General features: G+C 38.3%; 1 protein-coding gene across 1 annotated transcript in view; it reads left to right on the plus strand.

The window, feature by feature from the left end:
• The window catches only part of COL23A1 (collagen type XXIII alpha 1 chain), a gene marked incomplete at its 5' end in the record, with an annotated part of 306,180 nt that overhangs the window by 253,215 nt on the left and 31,804 nt on the right, over positions 1-21,161 (plus strand). Inside the window, 11 exons of the mRNA XM_083351737.1 lie at positions 509-577; positions 4,665-4,772; positions 6,106-6,132; positions 8,185-8,211; positions 10,290-10,334; positions 11,361-11,423; positions 12,456-12,518; positions 14,737-14,781; positions 15,862-15,939; positions 18,326-18,349; positions 20,898-20,951. Coding sequence (XP_083207863.1) covers positions 509-577; positions 4,665-4,772; positions 6,106-6,132; positions 8,185-8,211; positions 10,290-10,334; positions 11,361-11,423; positions 12,456-12,518; positions 14,737-14,781; positions 15,862-15,939; positions 18,326-18,349; positions 20,898-20,951 — 603 coding nt within the window. The remainder of the gene's footprint in view (positions 1-508; positions 578-4,664; positions 4,773-6,105; positions 6,133-8,184; positions 8,212-10,289; positions 10,335-11,360; positions 11,424-12,455; positions 12,519-14,736; positions 14,782-15,861; positions 15,940-18,325; positions 18,350-20,897; positions 20,952-21,161) is intronic.

The raw sequence follows: 21,161 nt of genomic DNA on the forward strand, positions 1-21,161 counted from the left end.
TCCAAGACACCACAGTGACTTAATAGCAAAACTTGATGCTAGATTATATATCCCTAGCTGTTAAGCTACTCTAACAGTTTAGCTAGATTATTTCCCATTGAAACTACATCAGTTCCTTAGGAACAAGTGTTATCAAAGTATGATTGCTCTAATAAAATGTATGTTATCCCTTTAAAATTGCCATAAAGCATCTTAAATTTTGATTTATGGAGACAGGGGTTAAGTAAAATGTTTTAGCTTTGTTGAACAGGTACCTCACCTGTATGCAAACCTATGTGAACAAGCCCAAATCTCAGGAGAGCTGGGAGTCACAAGTTGTCTCCTGTGAACTAACAGAATAGTTTATTCTGCTGTCACCCATCTTGTGACTTGGTTTTGAATCAATCAATGCTGTTTCTGATTATATCAATTGTTTGCTTCATATTGGAGTTCTTGTATAAAATGCCTTTACCCTTTTCTCTATCTTCTTTGTCTTGATTCTTTTTCTTTGCTGACCTACATTGACTAGATGGCTTTTCCTCGCCTCAGTCATGGATTTCTGTCTGACCAGCATATTTTTAGCCGACGTATGTTTAAGGTAGAATCACTTTTAATCTTCTGGCTTGCTGTGTTTTCTTGAGAGGTTGTTGGCTTTTCTTAATTTAAGCTTCTCTCTTCTACTATTTTATTCTTCTGCTCTTTCACACTCTGACAAGATCTTTTACCATTCTGTGTCATAAACTAATCTGAATATACTTGAGTGTTGTGGCAATTAGAATCAGAATTGTATTACTTTGTTGTAGTTCAGTCGCTAAGTCATGTCCGATTCCTTGTGACCCCATGGACGATAGCATGCTAGGCCCCTGTGTCTGTCTCCTGGAGCTGTGTTTCACTGTAAAAGCATCAAAATAATATTTAAAAAAATTACTTACTATTTATCCATAATAAACATTTCAATTATCATCCAGTTACTTCACCATTTGACAGAATACAGAGGTTGCCTTCATGAAAACAGATTTAATTCTTCTCCCCCACTTAGGGAAAGTCGTGGTGAATATATGTCATGACTACTCAGATTTTCCATAGATTAAAATGTGAAATCTACTGTGGCTTTACAAGAATTGCAAATGTCAGCAAGAAAGTAAGCAAACTGCCAAGCAACGTATACAAAGAATATGTTGTGTGCATGGAAAATATCTCAAATTCTATGAGTTTCATATTTAACAAACATAGAACTAATTTTCAGAAACAGCAGATAAATTAATACACTGTACTGCTTGCAGTTTGCAGTGTTACATCCTAATACAGAATTCGTTTCTATTCCATCCTGTATTAGGCCACAGTGTTCACTCTTAAGTGTTCATATATGCAGTATGCAAGAACTTCTACTGTCAGCAACTCATAAATTTAAGCAATCTTAAGATATTTTTGCAATCCATTCAGTTGCTTCTAGTTCAAAAATGTTACATAAATCAAATGTGTTTACTTTTCTTGTGCCTTACATTTTATTTGTGATCTGTAATGTTAGCATCATCTGAGCTTCATCAAATTCATATAAATTCTGTTCATACAAATCTAAGAAAAACATTAAAATAACATGTTCCAATCCCCAAGATCTGTCTAGGTTCATTGCTGTGTTCTTGCATGTACTGCATGCCATATACAGTTGGAATATTGACATAGTACATGTCAATATCAAAACAGATAAGTCAATAGTATGTCCCTGCTTTTTTAACACTATGTTTATCCAAGAACTGAAAGATTGGCAAATTTGTCAAGAAGCTGTTATTGACCATGTTGATATGTCCTGTTTCAAGAATTATGGTCTTAGTACAACTGCCAATTTTAATGAATAGTAAGAGTGGGATGTACATGAAATAATAATTTAGAATTCCAGTATCATTGAGATGGAGCTATTTAGTTTGGTTTTATGGTATTGCCCAATAGAAAATTATTAGAAATTGAAAAGATGTTGAATGTCTTTTATCATTAAATTTCTGAGTCTAAGTAGGATGGCATTAAATTAACTCTGACACTAGGACAACCTGCTCAGATATTAATTTTCTTGGAGATTTCAGTGATGGCTTCATATGTTCTGGCAGGATTATTGGTTATTTTCCAAACCAGATTATAATCCAGGTTATAACAATGATAGCTGACACTCTTGTTCATTCAAATAATACATCTTGTGGAGGCTAGTTTTAATTCTCTACTTAGACCAGAGCTTACTGAAACAAGCTATTTGTCAGCTTCCTAATTTGTAAAATAAAAATAATATTATTTCGCATGTTTTGATCAACACATTGCAAAAAAGGTGTTGAAACTTTGGAAAAAGTGCAAAGAAGAGCAACAAAGATGACTAAGGGCCTGGAGACAAAAACATATGAAGGACAGTTACAGGTTGGTCTGAAGAAAAGAAGTAATAGGGGTGACATGATAGCAATATTCCAGTATTTGAGGGGCTGCCAAAAATAAGAGGGGGTCAACCTATTTTCCAAAGTACCAGAAGGCAAGACAAGAAACAATGGATGGAAACTAATCAAGGAGAGAAGCAACCTGGAATTAAGCAGAAACTTCCTAACAGTGAGGACAATTAACCAGTGGAACGGCTTGCCTTCAGAAGTTGTAGATGCTTCATCACCAGTGGATTTTAAGAAAAGACTGGACAGCTACCTATCTGAAATGGTATAGGGCAGGGGTAGGCAACCTCGGCTCTTTTATGACTCATGGACTTCAACTCCCAGAATTCCTCAGTCAGCTATGCTGACTGAGGAATTTTGGGAGTTGAAGTCCATGAGTCATAAAAGAGCCGAGGTTGCCTACCCCTGGTATAGGGTCTCTGGCTCGAGTAGTGGGTTGGACTAGAAAACCTCCAAGAACCCTTCCAGCTCTGTTCTGATTGAGTGCAGTTACAATACTTTTGCAATATGATTTAAATAGAGACATGTTCAAACATGAAGCAACTTACTTCTGCTTTCCTGCAAATGAATTTTGAAACTATCTTAAAATTCATAGCAGCTTGTTTAAAAACCATCATCTTGTATTTGAAGAAAGGAAGTTTTAAAAAGGTAGTTTACTCTATGCTATGAGCATAATATGTGATGTACTGTATACTGTAATTTTAATCTGTGTGTATTCTTGCTGTGTGACCTCCAATTTAAAGGTAATGTCGTGTGTGTTCTACAAATACTGCATTTTTGTAAATATTTCAGTGAATCACAATATTATTTTTTTCTAAGAAAAAACACCACATTATGGGCTGTTTAAAACTATACAATACAGCAGTTGAAGATAAACAGCCCACATTGGTTGGTTACCTTGATGTCTTAACACCTAGACAGGAGACTGCCTCAGGAACTTTTATGTGTAATATGAAGGTCTGTGGAGGGCAGTCAGGAAATGAAAATAGTAATATAATATATTCTAAACATGCATCTAGATTTTCCATGGTAACTATACATCTGACCTAAGAGGCAATTTGTAGCTTACTGTTTGTAGAAATTTTTGACATTTGCTTCATGATAAAATGAGATAAATAAGATTGAAAACACTGGAAAACACTCCTGCCCAATGTGATCTGCACAGGACTTAATGATGGTGATAAAAATAAGATATAGCAGCAGTGTTTGCCTTAAAACCATAACCATGCCCCATAGCTTTGCTGATGCTTTCTACAAATATAGTGACAGTATGCTGAAAAATCTATTTTCTTACTAATTTCCCCTGATTTTGGTCTAAAAAAATATGGGAACGCAGCATTTGGAGACACAAAGAAGATATATTGTACCCATCATTGCATAACACACATACATATGAATTGGACATGGTGAATATAACTTTACAGCCTCCAATATTTGTTGCCAAATACATGCAAAAGAAGTCTTTAAAGGCTTCTTAAATATGAGAAGAAACGCGGTGGCTCAGTGGGTTAGGACGCTGAGCTTGTCGATCAGAAGGTCGGCAGTTTGGCGGGTCGAATCCCGAGTGCCGCGTAGCAGAGTGTGCGCCTGTTACTCGTCCCAGCTTCTGCCAACCTAGCAGTTCGAAAGCACGTAAAAATGCAAGTATAAAAATAGGGACCACTACAGTGGGAAGGTAACAGCATTCCGTGCGCCTTTGGCGTCTAGTCATGCCGGCCACATGACCTTGGAGATGTCCTCGGACAAGCGCTGGCTCTTCGGCTTTGAAACGGAGATGAGCACCGGCCCCTAGAGTTGGAAACGACTAGCACACATGTGCGGGGGAACCTTTACCTTTACCTTACTAAATATGAGGTGCTTTAGGTGCAATAAATTATACTCCATAAAGTTTGATTAACTTGCAGTCTAACGTTTATTGCAGGACTTAAAAACATCACTAAGTCCCACATATATTCTTCTGCTGCTTTCCATCTTCCTGCATAGTAGGAATGCACCAAGGCACTTCTGGGTTGAAAGGATTAGCTGGTGACATCACCATTGCCCAGGGGACACCCAGTTGGGAGTGCCTTTCATATCCCTGGCAGGAGCTGGCACAAAGGACGGAAGCTCATCCCTTCCCACAGCAGCACTTGGGTCTCGAACGCGAGCTTGCTGCTTGTCAAACCAGCATCCTAATTACGCCAGGTCCTAGTATTTGATGATACAATCCATTTACTAGGAAAATGTTCCCCCCATGTTATAATGCTTTGTCTAAACTTCTCATAGGGAGACCAAGGTAAAGATGGTGCTGCTGGCCCACCTGGGCCTCCTGGACAGCCGGGTGCAAGAGGGCCTCCTGGAGATACAGGAAAAGATGGCCCAAAGGGTCTTCCTGTAAGGCATAAATAATTACAAAGCTAAGTAACATGCATGGTTTCGGAGAGATGCTCCTCATGATGCATGTAAGCTAAAAGAACTTTAAGTCATATACCCAACTTGATCTTAAATGTCTGAAGAGGTTAGTGGAAGGAAAAGTATAGTATTGTTACAATAAAGAGTAAGTGAAGAAGGCAGTAACTTGATTGAACTTGCCATCAAGTTTTATTTTATTTACAGTCAATGATTTTCTTATGTTAGCTTGTCCAAATATAATTTTCCAATGAAATGCATTGGATAACCTTCTCAGGATTTATTATTTATAAATCCTAATTATTTACCAAGCTTCAGGGATTGACAACATTTTATTTCCCTTGTGTTCTGTACCAGCCTGCTACCGGCCCTGCAGAAAAGGCAGGGACAACCCCTTTACAAACGGCAAGAGGCTGGAATTAAGCCTGCCAAATTTATTAACATAAAATAGCAAAACAAGACACCAACCATGAAACAGGAGCTATGAAACAGGAACTAATCAAGCGGTTGCCTTCAGCAAACCAGCCCTCCCACGCATTCCCCTTTTATACAGTTCAGGGTGTGGGTTCTCTCTGCCTCCTTCCGAGGTGCTCCATTGCCTTCCTCTGTTTACTCCTGATTGACTGCCTCCTGCGTCAGGCGTCCTTGAACAGGGCCAGCTGTGGGTCATCTTCATCCACACTGTCAGGCTCACACAGCTGGGTCTCCGTCGTGACCAGGTGGGAGGGGCCTGGCTGAGGGCTCCCATCAGCAAGATCTTCAACCCCCTCAGCAAGCTCTTCAACACCCCCCTCCTCCTCTGAGTCGTCCGACCCAACTGCCGAACCCACAGGCTGACCCTGAATCACAACACCTTGATAGAACAGCAATGTGAAGGAATTCCGTGTGATTATTCCACTGAGCAATGGCAGATCTATTAGAAAAATCTATTCTCAGGATAGGTTTTTTTTAATGCATTAGCCATTCTTAATCTTTTCTTTAATAACTAATTGTTGATACCCCATCCTTGAATTTGAAGAATGATACGAGTTTTATTTACCAAAAAACATTAAATGAGATGAAATCTATTTTTGTGCTCGGTGTTAAGTCTAATTATTGATTGTGTGGTGTTATCTGCATGTCGCTTGAGTGAGCTGATAAGACGGTGATTCCTAAATCAACGGAATACCTAAAGTTTTTTTTTTCTCAAACAGAAAAAAATCTCCACATTTCTTTCCTTCACTGTTATGCTGGTAGACAGATTTTTAGAAAATAGATTTTGAAATGAAATATATTGTTGGTCTAATATGAAATATATATATTTATGTTGTTTTTTTAGGGTGAGAAAGGAGAAGCTGGTACCATGGTTAGTATGCAAAATATGATATTAAAGCCATCTGTAATGAAGTGTTCACATGTTAAATATGGGATAGTTACATAAGTATAACTCAAAAGTTTCTTCCTGTTTTCTGAGTCACTGTGTCCTCTGTCTAAGAACTTTAACGGGTGACTTCATTTTGTCTTAGTCACTAATGACTATTGTTTACTTCCATCCACTTTTGGTTCCTAATCCAATTGTTTCTCCACCTCTCCTGTGCTAAACAGAGAATAACAGTAGCCAAGTTAAAGTAGTATGCAGGACTGAAACAACCAGTCTGCTTTGATGAGTAACTTTCTGAACTAAACTGTGGGCCATCACTGCCCTCCTCTTAAAGTAGTTCTGTGTCGCTTCCCACATTTTATTATCTTGTAAGGAGCCTTTTAAATCCATTTCTTTAGAATACTATTTCTTTTAAGTGGTATTTGCATTGGGCTAAAATTCCAAACTTCAGAATGAGAATATTGAAAGCTCATCATCTTGATGTTACCACAGCCAGGGCTTTTTTTCTCATAGAACGCTCAGAACGGAGTTCCGGCACCTTTTTTTGGATGGAACCTTGTAGGGTAGGCAAGGCTGGTTGTATGACGTGTGTGAGTTCCGGCACCTTTTTCTTTTACAAAAAAAGCACTGACCACAGCTATCTGTTAATATTTTACATTTTAGAGAAATTGGCTATAGTCTCGTAGAAGAAGTAATGCACTACATTTTCTTCCACACTTTTTATATGTCTTTATTGTTCCCAGTGCTTTTTGTTGCACTAGTAGTGTGTTATTTGTAAAAGGTCACAATGAGTAAAATGTTTTCAGTTTAGTTGTAGAGTATCAAACAAATCTAAGAGATCGAACTAAAAGAGAATAACTTCAAAAATGAGATAAGCACCATAAAATATATTTTCCTACACAGTTGTCTTTTAAAACCAGCTTGCAACAATTTAATTCTGAGACTGCAAATACTCAGAAACACTGAATTACTTCTATCTCCAATTCACTGTATCAGTTAGTTAGATTCGTGGGGTTTTTTTCTCTTTGAGTGAAGTCGTGAGGAAAGGGGTTGGTCAGGGAAAAACACTTTCCTTGAAGTTCCGAGGGTTGTGCACGTGTCAGGAAGGGAAACGGGACTCCTGTTTACCTTTTGGTGATCTTCCTTTTGAACAGCCTGAAGGCATGAATCAGGAACATCCCCATGTTTACATTTTGACTCCTTAACTTTAACATTGAAGTAATGTTAAAAGGGTCATTTCTGCAGTCTAAAGTTACTTCTTACTTATCATGGAATTTAAACATAGGCCTTTTGAAATAAGTGCATGAAATCTGTTATCCATAAGACGTAATAACCCCAGGTTATTTAAGAGGAATTGCATCAGTTTATTTATTTATTTATTTATTTATTTATTTATTTATTTATTTATTTATTTATTTATTTTGATTTATATACCACCCTTTTCCCGAGGGACTCAGGGCGGTTTACAGGGCAAATTAAAACAGTGCAATGTACAGATTAAAATAAAATTAAATTAATAGCCCCAAAAGAGTTTAAAATTTAAAATTTAAAACCTTAAAACCCCTCAGTCCAGGCCGGCTAACTCAAATAGCCAGGTTTTTAGGTCCCGGCGAAACTAGCGAAGGTCGGGGGCGATCCAGAGTTCCACAGGCAGTTGATTCCATAGGGCAGGCGTGCCCACTGAGAATGCTCTCACCCTGGGGATCGCCCGTCGGCACTCCCTGACCGGCGGAACCCTGAGGAGGCCCTCCCTGTGGGAGCGCACAGGACGATGGGAAGTTGATGCTGGCAGCAGGTGCTCCCTAAGGTAATCCGGACCCATGCCATTTAGGGCTTGATAGGTCATCACCACCAGTTGTTGGCAAAAGAATTGAATTTTAGTACATTGGAAAAGATAGTTTTAAGATCAATGTGAACTAGTATTTTCATTTTTATTACTTTTGTTTTCTCATGCCTATCTTTTTTTGCATCTCTCATATTAAGTGTTTTACTTACTTACTTACTTACTTACTTACTTACTTACTTACTTATTTAAAGGGTGAACCTGGTATTCCAGGAAAAAAAGTAAGTTGTGTTTTCTTATTTTTCTCGAAAGCTACCTACATTTAGATATCTTGTAAGCAATCATGCAAACAAGCCCTAAGATTTGGTTAGGGTGAGGTGGCTACCAGAATAGCAAATGCTGGAGAGATGTGAAGTCAGAAGTACAAGTTTGGGCATTTCATCTATCTGCCTCTTCAATAGCTCCTCTTCTCCGAAGCTGGTACTTCAACACTAATGCTTGCTTGACACTTGACTAAGGCCATCCCAGTGCGTCATGGGCAATGCTCCTGAAAATGGTCCCTCACCAAGTGAGCAAACAGAGAAGCAACCAGGTCAAACCTGTCTCTCTTTTGGACATGTGCATGTCTTGCTCTGTTTATGCAACACACACTGAGGCAGCTCTATGTATAGGACTGAACATGCAGCAAATAGATGCCAGAAAGAGTAATGAAGGAGCAGCATTTTTATTATTATTATGAACTGTATTATTGGAGGATAATATTTATCACTTCTTTCTTTCTTCTTTTTTCTTCCTTCTTTCTTTCTTTCTTTCTCTTTCTTTCTTTCTTTCTTTCTTTCTTTCTTTCTTTCTTTCTTTCTTTCTTTCTTTCTATTTGTATCCTGCCTTTATTATTTTTACATATAACTCAAGGCAGTGAACGTATCCAACACATCTTTCTCCCTCCTATTTTCTCCACAACAACCACCTTTTGAGGTGGGTTGGGCTGAGAAAGAGTGACTGGCCCAAGATTAGCCATCCAGCTTTCATAGCTATGGCAGGACTAAGGCGGAACTCACAGTCTCCCAGTTTCTAGCTTGGTGCCTCATTCTCTCTTCATCCTCTTTCCCACGTATAGGAGACTGAGACAGATAGTTCTTTTTACAGATGTTGAGCAATTGCAGAGATTCTTTGAAATGAAGTCAAAGATCATATTGGGGAAAAAAAGAAAATAAATTGATGAATGTAAAATAAAGGAAAGAGTTATATGCCTGCACTTTCTGAGCTGGCCTTCTGCCCTCTGACTCATTGGCAGTTTTGAAATTAGATTGGATTGGATTTTCACATTAGTTTTCTTCAGTTCAAAGCGTGAGGAGACAACAAAATGACTTCAGAAGTTTGGAAACAAGATATTTGTTTAGAGTCCTTGGTGCTTTCTGAGCTTGATTATTTTCTTTCAGACATTTCATTACCCAAACTAGGTAACATCATCAGTCCTAGCACTGATGATGTTACCTAATGAAATGCTTGCAAGAAAACCAAGCTCAGAAATGACCAAGGACTCCTCATTTCAACCCTGAGTTATAACTATTCTCCTTTATTAGATATTTGTTCATCTAGTAAAGGAGATGAACATTTGTAAAATTTATTCTCTGTTGGTTTCAATGTCATAATGGCTGTTGGTCAAACTTAATAAAGTATAGATTATTATGTTAAAAAATAGAGATACCTGGGCTGTGATTTGTACAATGATACATTTTACACTCCGGCTTCTCTCCTTACAAGTTTCTGCTTGTATTCTTTTTTAAAAATGACTTTTGAATGCTTAATATTTTTTCATCATTCATTAAAGTAATTGCTTTTTAATTTTACTAATTTTTATGGTGATTTTTATTTATCAATCGTGAGTTGTTTTTAATACAGTGCCCCATAGACTTACATTAGTGGTTTAAGCCCTAAGCCACACATTATAATCATACATTTATACAAAGCAAAAATGCTCAATAATACCAGTGATATTTGAATCCTGCAGTGTGAAAGAGATTGATCACATGAATTTTGAGAATCAGTTTATAAGCCAAATCAAAGCTTAATGATATCTTACTAAAATATTCTGTCCATGTAAAATATAGAGATGATTGATGCATAGCCATCAGAATTTCAATAAGATATGGCTACCAGATTTTATAAATATATTTAAAGATTAAAATTCAGTGGGTTCCACAGGTAAGATTCCTCCTATAAATGCAAGCAATCTCTTTAAAAGAAAAATATTTATTCCCGCTTTTAAATTAAATCCAATTAATAATTACTTTGTGATGCTGGCAAACATTACACACGCCTACATTTCAGTCTCACCTATACATGTTCTGTTTATTAGGGAGATGCTGGGACTCCAGGAGAACCAGGGATTCAAGGACCAAAGGTAAATATCATTTTTATAGCTCACTCTTTCTGGCTGTGTGGAAGCATGAGCATAGGACTGGGCTTTAAAACAAAAAGCATTGTTGAGATCTGAGGAGACAGGGCAAGTGGGCTAATGATGAAATGTGCGCCGTGACAAATATAGTACTTGCAGATAATATTATGATGTAAGTAAAAAAGATTGGAGTGTGCATTATAACGTTGCAATGTACATTTCATCATTTTTCATATTATTGCTAGGGATGGATGGCTATAAACAGCACAAACATCTATAGGATTGAAAAGCTAAGCCTTGCAATATCTGTTTGAGGGGAAAAAACATTATTTTTCTAGCCAGTTTCAATTTCATGAATATCTGTAAATACGTCCATAATATTTGATTCTTAATACATGTATTGATTGAGAGTCAAGGTAATTTACAACTATATCAGGCAACGTATATGAATCTAGCTTAGTGGCTACAATTGCAATTGGCAATTCCATCACTAAGCATCATGGTCACTAAGAGGAAAATCACATGATCACAATGGACTTATCATCTCACTTACCCTTCGGTCATTAAATGAAACATCTTGGGCTATGACATACAACTTCACTTCCAAATTCTCCACTAACTCTGCTTGTTGCAAGCTGGTCACAAAGGGCCCAAATGGCAATCACGGGACACTGCGACAGTCATAAATATGAGGATTGGTCACAAATCCATTGTTTTTATACTGTTGTAATTTCAAATAGTTGCTAAACAAGCAGTCGGTAAGCAAGGGCCATCTGTATATCACTGAATCAAGAACTGAAAATTTCTATTTGGCTGATGACATTGGGCTTTATTAATAGTTAAGCAAATATAACAGTTTGAACAAACAAATCTGAACTGCATTAGAATTCAGATACTACTTTAAAGATGTCCTGTTTGATTTTTTTAAAATAGAAAAATTATAATCATGTATAGCAAATAAAATCAGTTAAGACTTTAATATGAATATTGTTTCTCAAGTAATGATTGATACCAGATTGTTTTTAAATTCAGGGAGATCAAGGAACATCTGGGCCCCAAGGAGAGAATGGTATTCAGGGGGTGCCAGGGTCAAAGGTGAGCATCTAATCAAATAGCATCATGTGATTTGTGAATGTCCTGCATTCAGATGAAGAATTTTCTGGGCACCACTTTTAGACATTTGCAGGCAAGCAAGCATTGCCCTAGGCACAGATGGGCTTCTGAAGCCCAAAGAGAATAAGACTAGCATGTGCTTTGCTTCAAAACTAAAATTTCTTTGAATTTATTTCAAACAACCAGGAAGTATTAGCCTAAATGGGGAAAAGGCATTGTTTCAAGAAGTGGCTTCTTCAGATTAAACTTAGAAAATGTTTTCAAATAGTAGCAGCTCTCTTTGAATACAGTTTCTAAGGAGGCAAGGTAACTCTGCCATTTTTAAATTTTTATTTGACTATAGTGTTTATTTTTTATAAGGTTTTATTTATTTTAGCTTATTGCTTGTACATTTTGTTGATTCCCTTGAATCTCTTTCCAATACAAAATGGTATTAAACCACTTGAAGTACAAGAGGAAAGCATGTTAATGTATTAAGAGGTTTTTTTAATTATGTATTTGTTTATTTTTTTGTATCCTGCCTTTATTATTTTTACAAATAACTCAAGGTAGTGAACATATCCAACACACCTTCCTCCTCCTATTTTCTCCACAACGACAAACCTGTGAGGTGGGCTGGGCTGAGAGATAGCGACTGGCCCAAAGTCTGGTGCCTTAACCACTAAACCAATTGGCTTTCTTTTGTACTTTTATAGTACAAAAATCTCTTTCCAAGGTGTTTGGAAGAGTGGGAAGCATTGGCCAGTATTGAAGAATAGGTGTAAATAGGCCATCAGAGCTTACAGGTTTGGGATGCCTGGGATTAAATTAGCTAATTGATGCTTGGAAACTTTTTCCCCACTTCAATTGCTCTTCTTGAAAACACGTGGAGTATGCAAGGTAGGTTATGCCCAGTGGACAAAAAGGGCGCAAACAAGCTACAGAGCCAAAAGTAAGGAAAGGGAAAGGCTACTACAGATGAATGCTGACTTGCTTGACAACTGTTTTCCATCGGGCCTCTTTCAAATGTTGCAGGGAGAACCAGGAAGCATTGGTGGAAAGGGAGAAAAAGGCATAGATGGGCTACCAGGGCCAAAGGTAAGGAGAGCACGAGAAAAGCATGCTATGATTAGCACACTGACTGATTTTCATTCTAGAAATGGCAGAATGGTAAGAGTGAAACACATACATGACACACACCTAACCATACTATATACAACATTTCTTTAACTTTCTCTTGCTGAAAGAAGAGACTAGAAAAAAAGAAGCGGAGAGGACCCAAAATAAATATCTCTGAGGTGCCATTCACTTCTGTGGACAAGAAGAACCCATTACGGATGAATACTCCTCTTACTGTCTTTATTATTGAAATGAAATGTTTGAGGGTTGATTCCATAGTTCCCCATGAGCCTTACATATTATTAAATGAATTGTGGCATAAAGGAAACTTGATTTATTTATTAGATTTAAATAGCAACTCAACATATGCAACATAAGCTTGGGTAATTCAGGTGTTTTTTTTTTAAAAAAAAAAATAACACAGAAACTCCCAGCAACCCCAACTGTGACACATCCCCCCACCACAAAGACTTTTACTGGGCTCCAGCCTCACATTACCCCGACCCTTGTGGGACAAGCCAGATCTTCAAGTCTATTTGGTGGTGCAGTGCTTGGAATGCAGTATTGCAGGTTAACTCTGCCCACTGCCAGGAGTTCGATTCTCACTGACTCAAGGTTGACTCAGCCTTCCATCCTTCTGTGGTCGGTAAAATGAGGATCCAGATTGTTGGGGGCTATATTCTGACTCTGCAAACCGCCCAAAGAGTGGTATATAAGTTTAAGGGCTAGTGCTAGTGCTATTTTTAGAAAACCAGATCTCAGGGGAAAGATTGCTCCAAACGACAGAGCTATAACCAAAAAGACACCCTGCCTAGGTCCCACAAAATGGCAACATTGATTGTAAGATTGTAATCCACCCAGATTCATGTGACAGCAAGATGGGCAGCAAATAAATTTAATAAGCAAACATTTAAGAAAGGGACCTGGAGTGCATCCTCCCCATCAGCCCTAGATGAATGGGCAGATATTCTCAACAAAGGGTGGCACCACAAATAACTTGCCCTTGTGCTATTCATTCTTTAAAGATGATAACCTTGAATCACATCCAGGAAGAAATAGGGAACCACTGCAGTTCCCCCAGCAGTGTAATATGGGTAAGCTATAGGCTACCAAAAACTGTCCATGCCATCATATTTTAGATCAATTGTAATTTCCATCTGGTATTCAAGAGCAGCCCCAAACAGAGCACAATTTAGTAATCCAACTAGGAAATCACCAGAGCATGAAGGACCACGAGCAAGGCCTCCCAGTCCAGGAATGAGTGCAATTGGTGCACAAATGAATATGTGCAAAGACACATATCCCCCAGCCACAATTGCTACCTGCTGAGCAGGAGCCATGAATCCAGGAGGAACCCCAAATTATTCACAGCTGGAGTCAAAGAAAATGCCTCACCGGAAGTTCTCTGCCTTGCTATGGTTGGATGGAAGCCGATTCATCCCCATTCAAATCCTTACAGCCTCCAGGCCAGCATCAAGACAGCATTTCTTGGTCAGCCAGGTTTGATGATATATAGCTGTGGTATCATCAAGGTCCTGATGATGACAAATCCAGTTCCATTGGATGACCTCTCACCCCAATCTCACCTACATGTTAAATTTGTTCATTTGTTCGTTTATTCTTTAGGTATTTGTTTATACAGGGCCAATTTAATCATCCTTGTGACTTGAATTAGCGCTTGTAAGTTGAATACTAAAACTGATTATAGCTTTCTTTGTGCTTTTAAGTGGAAGAAAGTGGTGCTTCAAAATGCCAGAAGGTACTGTCCTTTTAAATGCGGCAACATTCCTAATTTGTAGCATTGAGATTAATGTCATGTTTACTTTTTGCTGTTTTTGTCAGTTAAATTGGATAGTTATTTAAAACTGCTTGGCTTTCCAGTCATGTGACATACATAATCTTACATATTCAGAAAATTCATGTTTGTAGGAGGCTTGTGTTACTTGGATCTGATCTGTCTGGTTTATTTTACAACTAGATTATGTTGAAAGCTTTTTAAAACTGCTGCTGCTGCTGCTGCTAATATTGTGTTCCTCCAGATACAAGTCATATTAATCTGCTTTTTCTTTAAATAGGTGGGGAAAGTCACTCTCCAAATTTTCACTGAATTAAATCTCCAATAGCTCAAGTCAGCATGGTCAATTTCTCCATCTTTGTTCTAAGTTAATCTTCTTTATTGCTTTTGTTTATTTTTCAGGGTGAACCTGGTGAGAAAGGAACAGATGGTCATATTGGGCCACGGGTATGAATTTCCTCTTCTGTTTTAGTGCCTTAAAATTCATAACCCACAATTTATCACGTTCCAATAGTTTAAGCGAAGCTGGGAAGAATATGCAATATAGTAATTATGAATATTATTGTTGACTTGCAGACTAATTCAAATAAAAGTTACAATTAATATAAATGTTTTGGACTTGAAAATATTTTCAAGGAATTCTTAAAATTTGGTATTTGTGTGGGGCATATAAATACAAAGGATTACAACAGGTACTGGTAGAATCTGTTTTGTGTAGACATATATTGTCAAATATGCTTTCAAATAATTACAATATCAAAATCATATCCACCCTTTTAGATTGATTAGAGCCTTACAGGAACAGAAGATAAATTTAAAGAAATTATTCCTTTTTCCTAGAGCAAAGTTTTTCCAACTTTACAAAAAATGGGTTGGGATCCTCCCAGTTCTTAGTAAATGAAAAAACTACAGTCTCAGTTCATCTGAAAATTGCCCAGTTGAGAAGACACTCCTTTTATTTCTGATATTGTTCAGATACTTACTAAATCCACAGGAAAGATGTAATAGATTGGGGGGAGGTGGGTATCAATAAAATTGCCCTCTTTTCCTCCATTTACAGATGCTTTTTTTGGGGATTAAAAAATTATCCATGAATGGAAATGTGCAATTGGAAACAATTCTGGTACCTTTCTGAGGGACAGCATCCATACTGTAAAGTTCCTTTCACAGAATAAAGCTCCATTTCATCTTTGATGGTTCAAAGTTCATGTAGCGATAAAAAGCTTTTAACAAGGTTTTAACAAAATGTCTTAAGAGGGACTTTAAAATGTTACTATGGAAAGGGGTTCTACAGCTCTATCACCACTGTTGAGAAGAAGCTGGATTAGATAATTAATTGTCTTTAAAAATAGCAAGCTTGAGATCAGGGCAGTCAACAGCTTGGCCCTTCTTGGGACTTTAGCAATGTAGGTGATATTTGACTCTTCCCTCCAGTGGATAATAATTTACTAAGGCATCCTAATAGTATGTGACTAGTAGAGTGTTGTGCCTGTTAGCATAAAACTTGCAATAACCTTTTCTTTTCAGGGACCTCCAGGCCTGAAAGGAGAACAGGGTGATACTGTTGTAATTGACTACGACGGTAGAATCTTAGAAGCTCTCAAGGTAACATGCATGATACAATATGATCATACAATTCTCTGAACTAATGAATTCATCATGTAAATAAAGGAGTATTATATATAAGGGGATGGATGGATGGATGGATGGATGTAGATAGCTAAATAATAGCTAGCTAGCTAGATGATAGATAGATGGATAGATAGATAGATAGATAGATAGATAGATAGATAGATAGATAGACCAAAATTGGTGCTTTCCTGACATTCCAAGATTGATAGTCACACTAGCTGAAGTAAGTTAAAAACCGTAACAGCTTGTCTTGTCAGATACATGTATATAAGATCAGAAACCCATATAATGTACCCTGCTTCTCTCATTGAACACTCAGGCACTTTTAGAAAAACTAAAATCAATGTATGACCACAAGATATATATTCTGCATAGGATTTAGTAAGCTAACTTTGAATATGTAGGCCATGGCCCAAAAGGTCCATTAATCAATACTTACAGCAAAGGTAAAAAATATCCCCCCCACACACCTGAGGACTACATGTAATGGAAGTGAAACCCATTCTACCAAAGAGAACTAGACACCAATTGTCTCACATCTGCACTTGCACATCTTCAAGCATATATCTTTAGTTGCATGCAGAGAACATCACCTTCACACCAATGTAACGCACATTGCTTCCCTACTCTGATGGGTTGGGGCACACCAGGCCCTTCACTACTACACGTTCTCAGCTCATACCAGTGTGATACAAATCTTAATATTTTCTTTCTAGCATTGTGCTGCCTGCTATATCACTGTTGTTTCTGAATTTGGAAAGGCAGTTGCAGTGCTTCCTAGATAGAATATAATTGTTCCTAAATATAAATACAGAAAAATTCAGATTTGTTCTGGGAGTAAAGACTTGGGGAGGAGGGGGAAGGATGCACAGAAGTGGTGGGATTCAAATAATTTAACAACCGGTTCTCTGGCCAAAGAGCAACTTAAGAACATGTAAAGGTATGACCTTCCCTCAATGCTAAAAGTAAAGGGGAGGCAGAGTAAGCTGCCTGAGGAAGAGGCAGGGGTGGAAAACTGCTGCAGGGTGGAGTTTTTACCCACCACCACCCAGGAACAAAACTTCTCAAATGGCCCTGAGGAGCCTCAGTCACCAGGGCTGCACCCACTTGCACGAAGCAGCAGCCTCTGTAGGCTGCCTCCATCCCAGCCGGGAAAGGGAGAAAGGGAGAAAGCTGGCTTATGGTAACTTCCTTCAACTCCCCGGGTGTCCTTAAGTCTTCTTTCCTTCCTTCTTCTGCGCAGCACTTTCTTGCCACCCTGCATCAGCTCGTGTCTCCCTTTTCCATTCTGGGGAGAAAGAGGAACGGATCAGGCCAGCCCTGTGGGAAGTGGATACACTTCTTCAGGGCTTTGCAGAACCATCGGGGAAGGGGAGCCTGGCCTTCCTCGCCCAGCTCCATCTGGTGTAGTTTTCCCAGAGCTTACCATAGCATCCTTCCCTATAAAGCATTCTTCCTTTCCTTCCTTCTGCTGGGAGGAAAGTGGCAGAAAACAGGGCTGCCATTTCCAGAACGGAGAAGGGAGACATGGGCCGACGCAGGATGGCAACAAAGTGCGGCAAGAAAGTGTGGTGGCGGTGACAAAGGTATACCAGTGATGGCAGAGGGAGGCGGCAGGGGAGGCTTGCACCCCCTGGTCACAGCACAAGCCACGGGAGAGTTGGCAGAGAAGAAGGAGGTGACAGGGACCAAAGAAAGCCCCTCCAGCAGCAGACATGGCTGTTGCATAGAAGCGGCAGAGCCTTTTGCTGTCACTCCCCCTGGCTCTGAAATGGAGGAGGGGGACTGGGTAAGGCCCATCCTCCATAGCATGGCAGTCCAGCTTGGGAAGGGAAGAGGCAGGCAGGTAGCTAACGTGATCGAAGGTTGTTGTGTCTCCGTTTGATTTCTGTCACTCCTCTCTTGGACATTTGGGTAGGGGTTTTTTTCCCCACCTGGAAGGAAGTTGAATGAAAACCAGATGTGTTCTGAAAAACAGATTTATTATAGCCGGTTCGCCAAACTCAACAAAAAATTAGGTACCGGTTCTGCCAAACCGGTGTGAACCAGTTGAATCCCACCACTGATGCACAGTGATGGCTACCTACATTTCCTCAGGGTAATGAATACTTGCAGCAATTGGCACACAAGTAATATTAACAGGTGTTTATTTTACTTAATAGATTGCAGTTTAGTAGTTACAGGGATAGAGTTTACATTTTTCCTTTCAGATCAATAGATAAAAGCAAAGCAGTAATATTTTCTGATAACAAGTTTGCACAGATTATACTATTTTCCATTGGAAGAAGGCCATCCTTCGAAACTACTGTTTTAGCTGTGTCGAGTACATTTAAAAACCATCCTAATTCTTTTATAACAGGCTGTGGGGAAAGCCAAATTGACGGTAATTGTGACGTGCCAGATGCTCTCTTGGATTGGTTTATTGGAATGGCCCAGCATGTGGCTTTTTTGTCTTGGATTTCTGGATTGTGATCATTAACAAAACTTCTGCTAAACATTTGGTTAATAACACAGATCCAAATCTGAAGGCATTGTTTACTTTGGTTTGTATTTCTCTAGCTTACTGAATTTTAGTGAGTGATGCTACAATCATTTTGATACTAAAGTAACTGGCAGTGCTTAATATGACAAAGCTTTTTACTCATTACTGAAATTAATACTACTACTTAGCTTTGACTTGACCGGTGCCTGTCATTTACATTAATCCAGTACAGCATTCTGATCTCTTGATACAGTTAACTCCCATTAACAGCCAGCCAACATAACTCAAATTCTAAACACTTGGAGGCACCAGATTGGGAAAAGGTGAACCACCAGTTAACACTGCTTAGTTTTTATCATTTTAGATCAGGAAACTTGACTTTATTTTAGTCAAGGGCCCAAAATGACTTGACTCCACCATACCATACTATTAGATTAAATATTCCCAATTTACATTTTAGAAGATAGTGAAAATCTGATTATTAGAACATATTCACTCTGACTTGTATTTTTGTTTTCAGGGTAACTGTGGGGAAAATATTTCCCATATTGTGGGAAAAATAATCTTGAATAACTAAATTCTGTTTTCCACTATCTTTCTCACCAAAAAAATCCAAGAATTTCCCATGACGGTCTTCATTGACAAAAGCATTATAATTTAGATAACAGTTTCAGACTATTTTACATGAATGATCAAATTATCATGAGATCATTAGTTTACCCATGTATAGCCTATTTCATGCATGAATCACACGTTCACAGCTGTTACTAGGAATGGGACTGCAATGCCCTTGTAATTTTTTCTGTAGTGGCCTAGCCTGCACATTAGCAGTTATTCACACATGGGCTTCCATATGATGGGAATCCAGTTGGGTGAAAGCCTCTGTGCAAGCAACTGTTTCATAGGTAGACTTCTCTGCATATGAGCTTTCAGATAGCTGAGCCTTCAGTGCCACCTCAGTCCTGATCACACATGCATGATACATTGATATGTTTGCATTGGAAGACTTCAGGCATTGTAATATGTCAAAGGTGTATAATTGTTTGGATTAAATCCAAAGATTTCCTTTTATCAATGGAAGGAATATTTATCCAGTAGAGGGCAGTCTTCAGATTGAATTCTTCATGATGAAAGCTAAGCCGCATTTCTTAATTAATTACAAGAACTTGTCACCCGCATGTATATTCATAGTGAACAAAATGAAATTCGTTCATATTTAGTGCTTTTACCCAGTGCTTCCTTACAAATGTTGCATACACAGTATGTTACTGAACTGGTAAATTCAGTTCCCAACATTCCAGCCAGAATATGTGATAAATTAAAATTAGGAAATTTTATTTTGAAGGGACAATATTTAGTTTCTCTAAAAAGAGGTATTGTGTATAAAAATGTAAAACACAAATAATCATATTTAATACAAGGAGAAAATTCATTTTGGAACTACAGATAGTCCTCAACTACATATAGCCCTCAACTTGTGATGACAATTGGGACTGGAACTTATGTCCTTTAAAAAATTTATATGCTTTTTAAAAAATAATAATAATAATGTTTAATTTGTACACCACCCACAATTCCTCTGGAAGACAGATGGGCAGGCTTAAAAAAAATTAATAAATAAATAAATACTTGCATTACTCAGCAAACCATGCCCAATGTTATAAGCTTCTTTAAGCAAATCCCCCTTTGTCTTAAGCGAATCACATGGTTGTTAAATAAATCCAGCTTTCCTCCAATAAATTTGTTTGTCGGATGCCAGCTGGGAAGGTCACAAATGGCAGTCCCGTACCCCTGGAACGCTGCAGTAGTCGTAAGTGCAAAGATTGGCTGTAAGTCAGCACTTCCCTAAGTTTGATTGGTTGCTCAATGAATAGTCATAAGTTAAAAGATTTCCTGTAATAAGGTGATTGACATAAAGGAGCCAATGTCTCTGTAGTTTCTGCTGGGCCCAAACAGATCTCCATTTTACCTTACCTTCTCCTTTGTATTTTAAGAGAGTTCCATACAAAAGAAAACAAAAATCTTGTGGTGAGGCAGTATGGTGTTGATAATCCAAGATTTCCCACATATGCGAGAATCTCAGAAGAACAGCACATTTACATATTTGTATCTGCCCACTGTGGCCAGTTGAAGAGATTGAAACAGAAGGAAAACAAGGTTTCCATGAAGTGACGTCTTGGAGATGTGTCATTATTGTTATAAGGCAGATGGCTCCTACCATCTCATAATGCAGGACTCGTTGAACAGAAATTGTTTATAAGCTTTCCTACACTGTGGCATAAATTCCCTGCAGTTAAATATTAAATGGTCTACTCTACACTCTAGACGTTTCTGTATATTATCATTGTTGCTTAAAGTAACTGTTGCTTGGTTTCAATACGTGATAAATGCTTTATTTCTTAAATATTACGGTTAACAACAGCAACAAAATCCTTCTTCTTTGTTTCAGGGGCCACCAGGGCCTCAAGGGGAACCAGGGCCTCAAGGCACTCCAGGACCAAAGGTTAGATCTCAGTTCCTTTAAAGCAAAATATGTTAGTCTAGGCCAGGGGTGTCCAACTCCCAGAATTCCCCAGCCAGCAAGGTTGAAGTCCACAAGTCTTAAAGTTGCCAAGGTTGGACACCCCTGTTCTATCCAATGGCCATTTGGTGGCACAGTTATTGATTGATTTGTGTGGGTTATTCTATTAATGACACAGTTCCTTTGAGAATT

This window comes from Vipera ursinii (assembly GCF_947247035.1).
Source record: "Vipera ursinii genome assembly, chromosome: 2".
NCBI classification, from domain to species: domain Eukaryota; kingdom Metazoa; phylum Chordata; class Lepidosauria; order Squamata; family Viperidae; genus Vipera; species Vipera ursinii.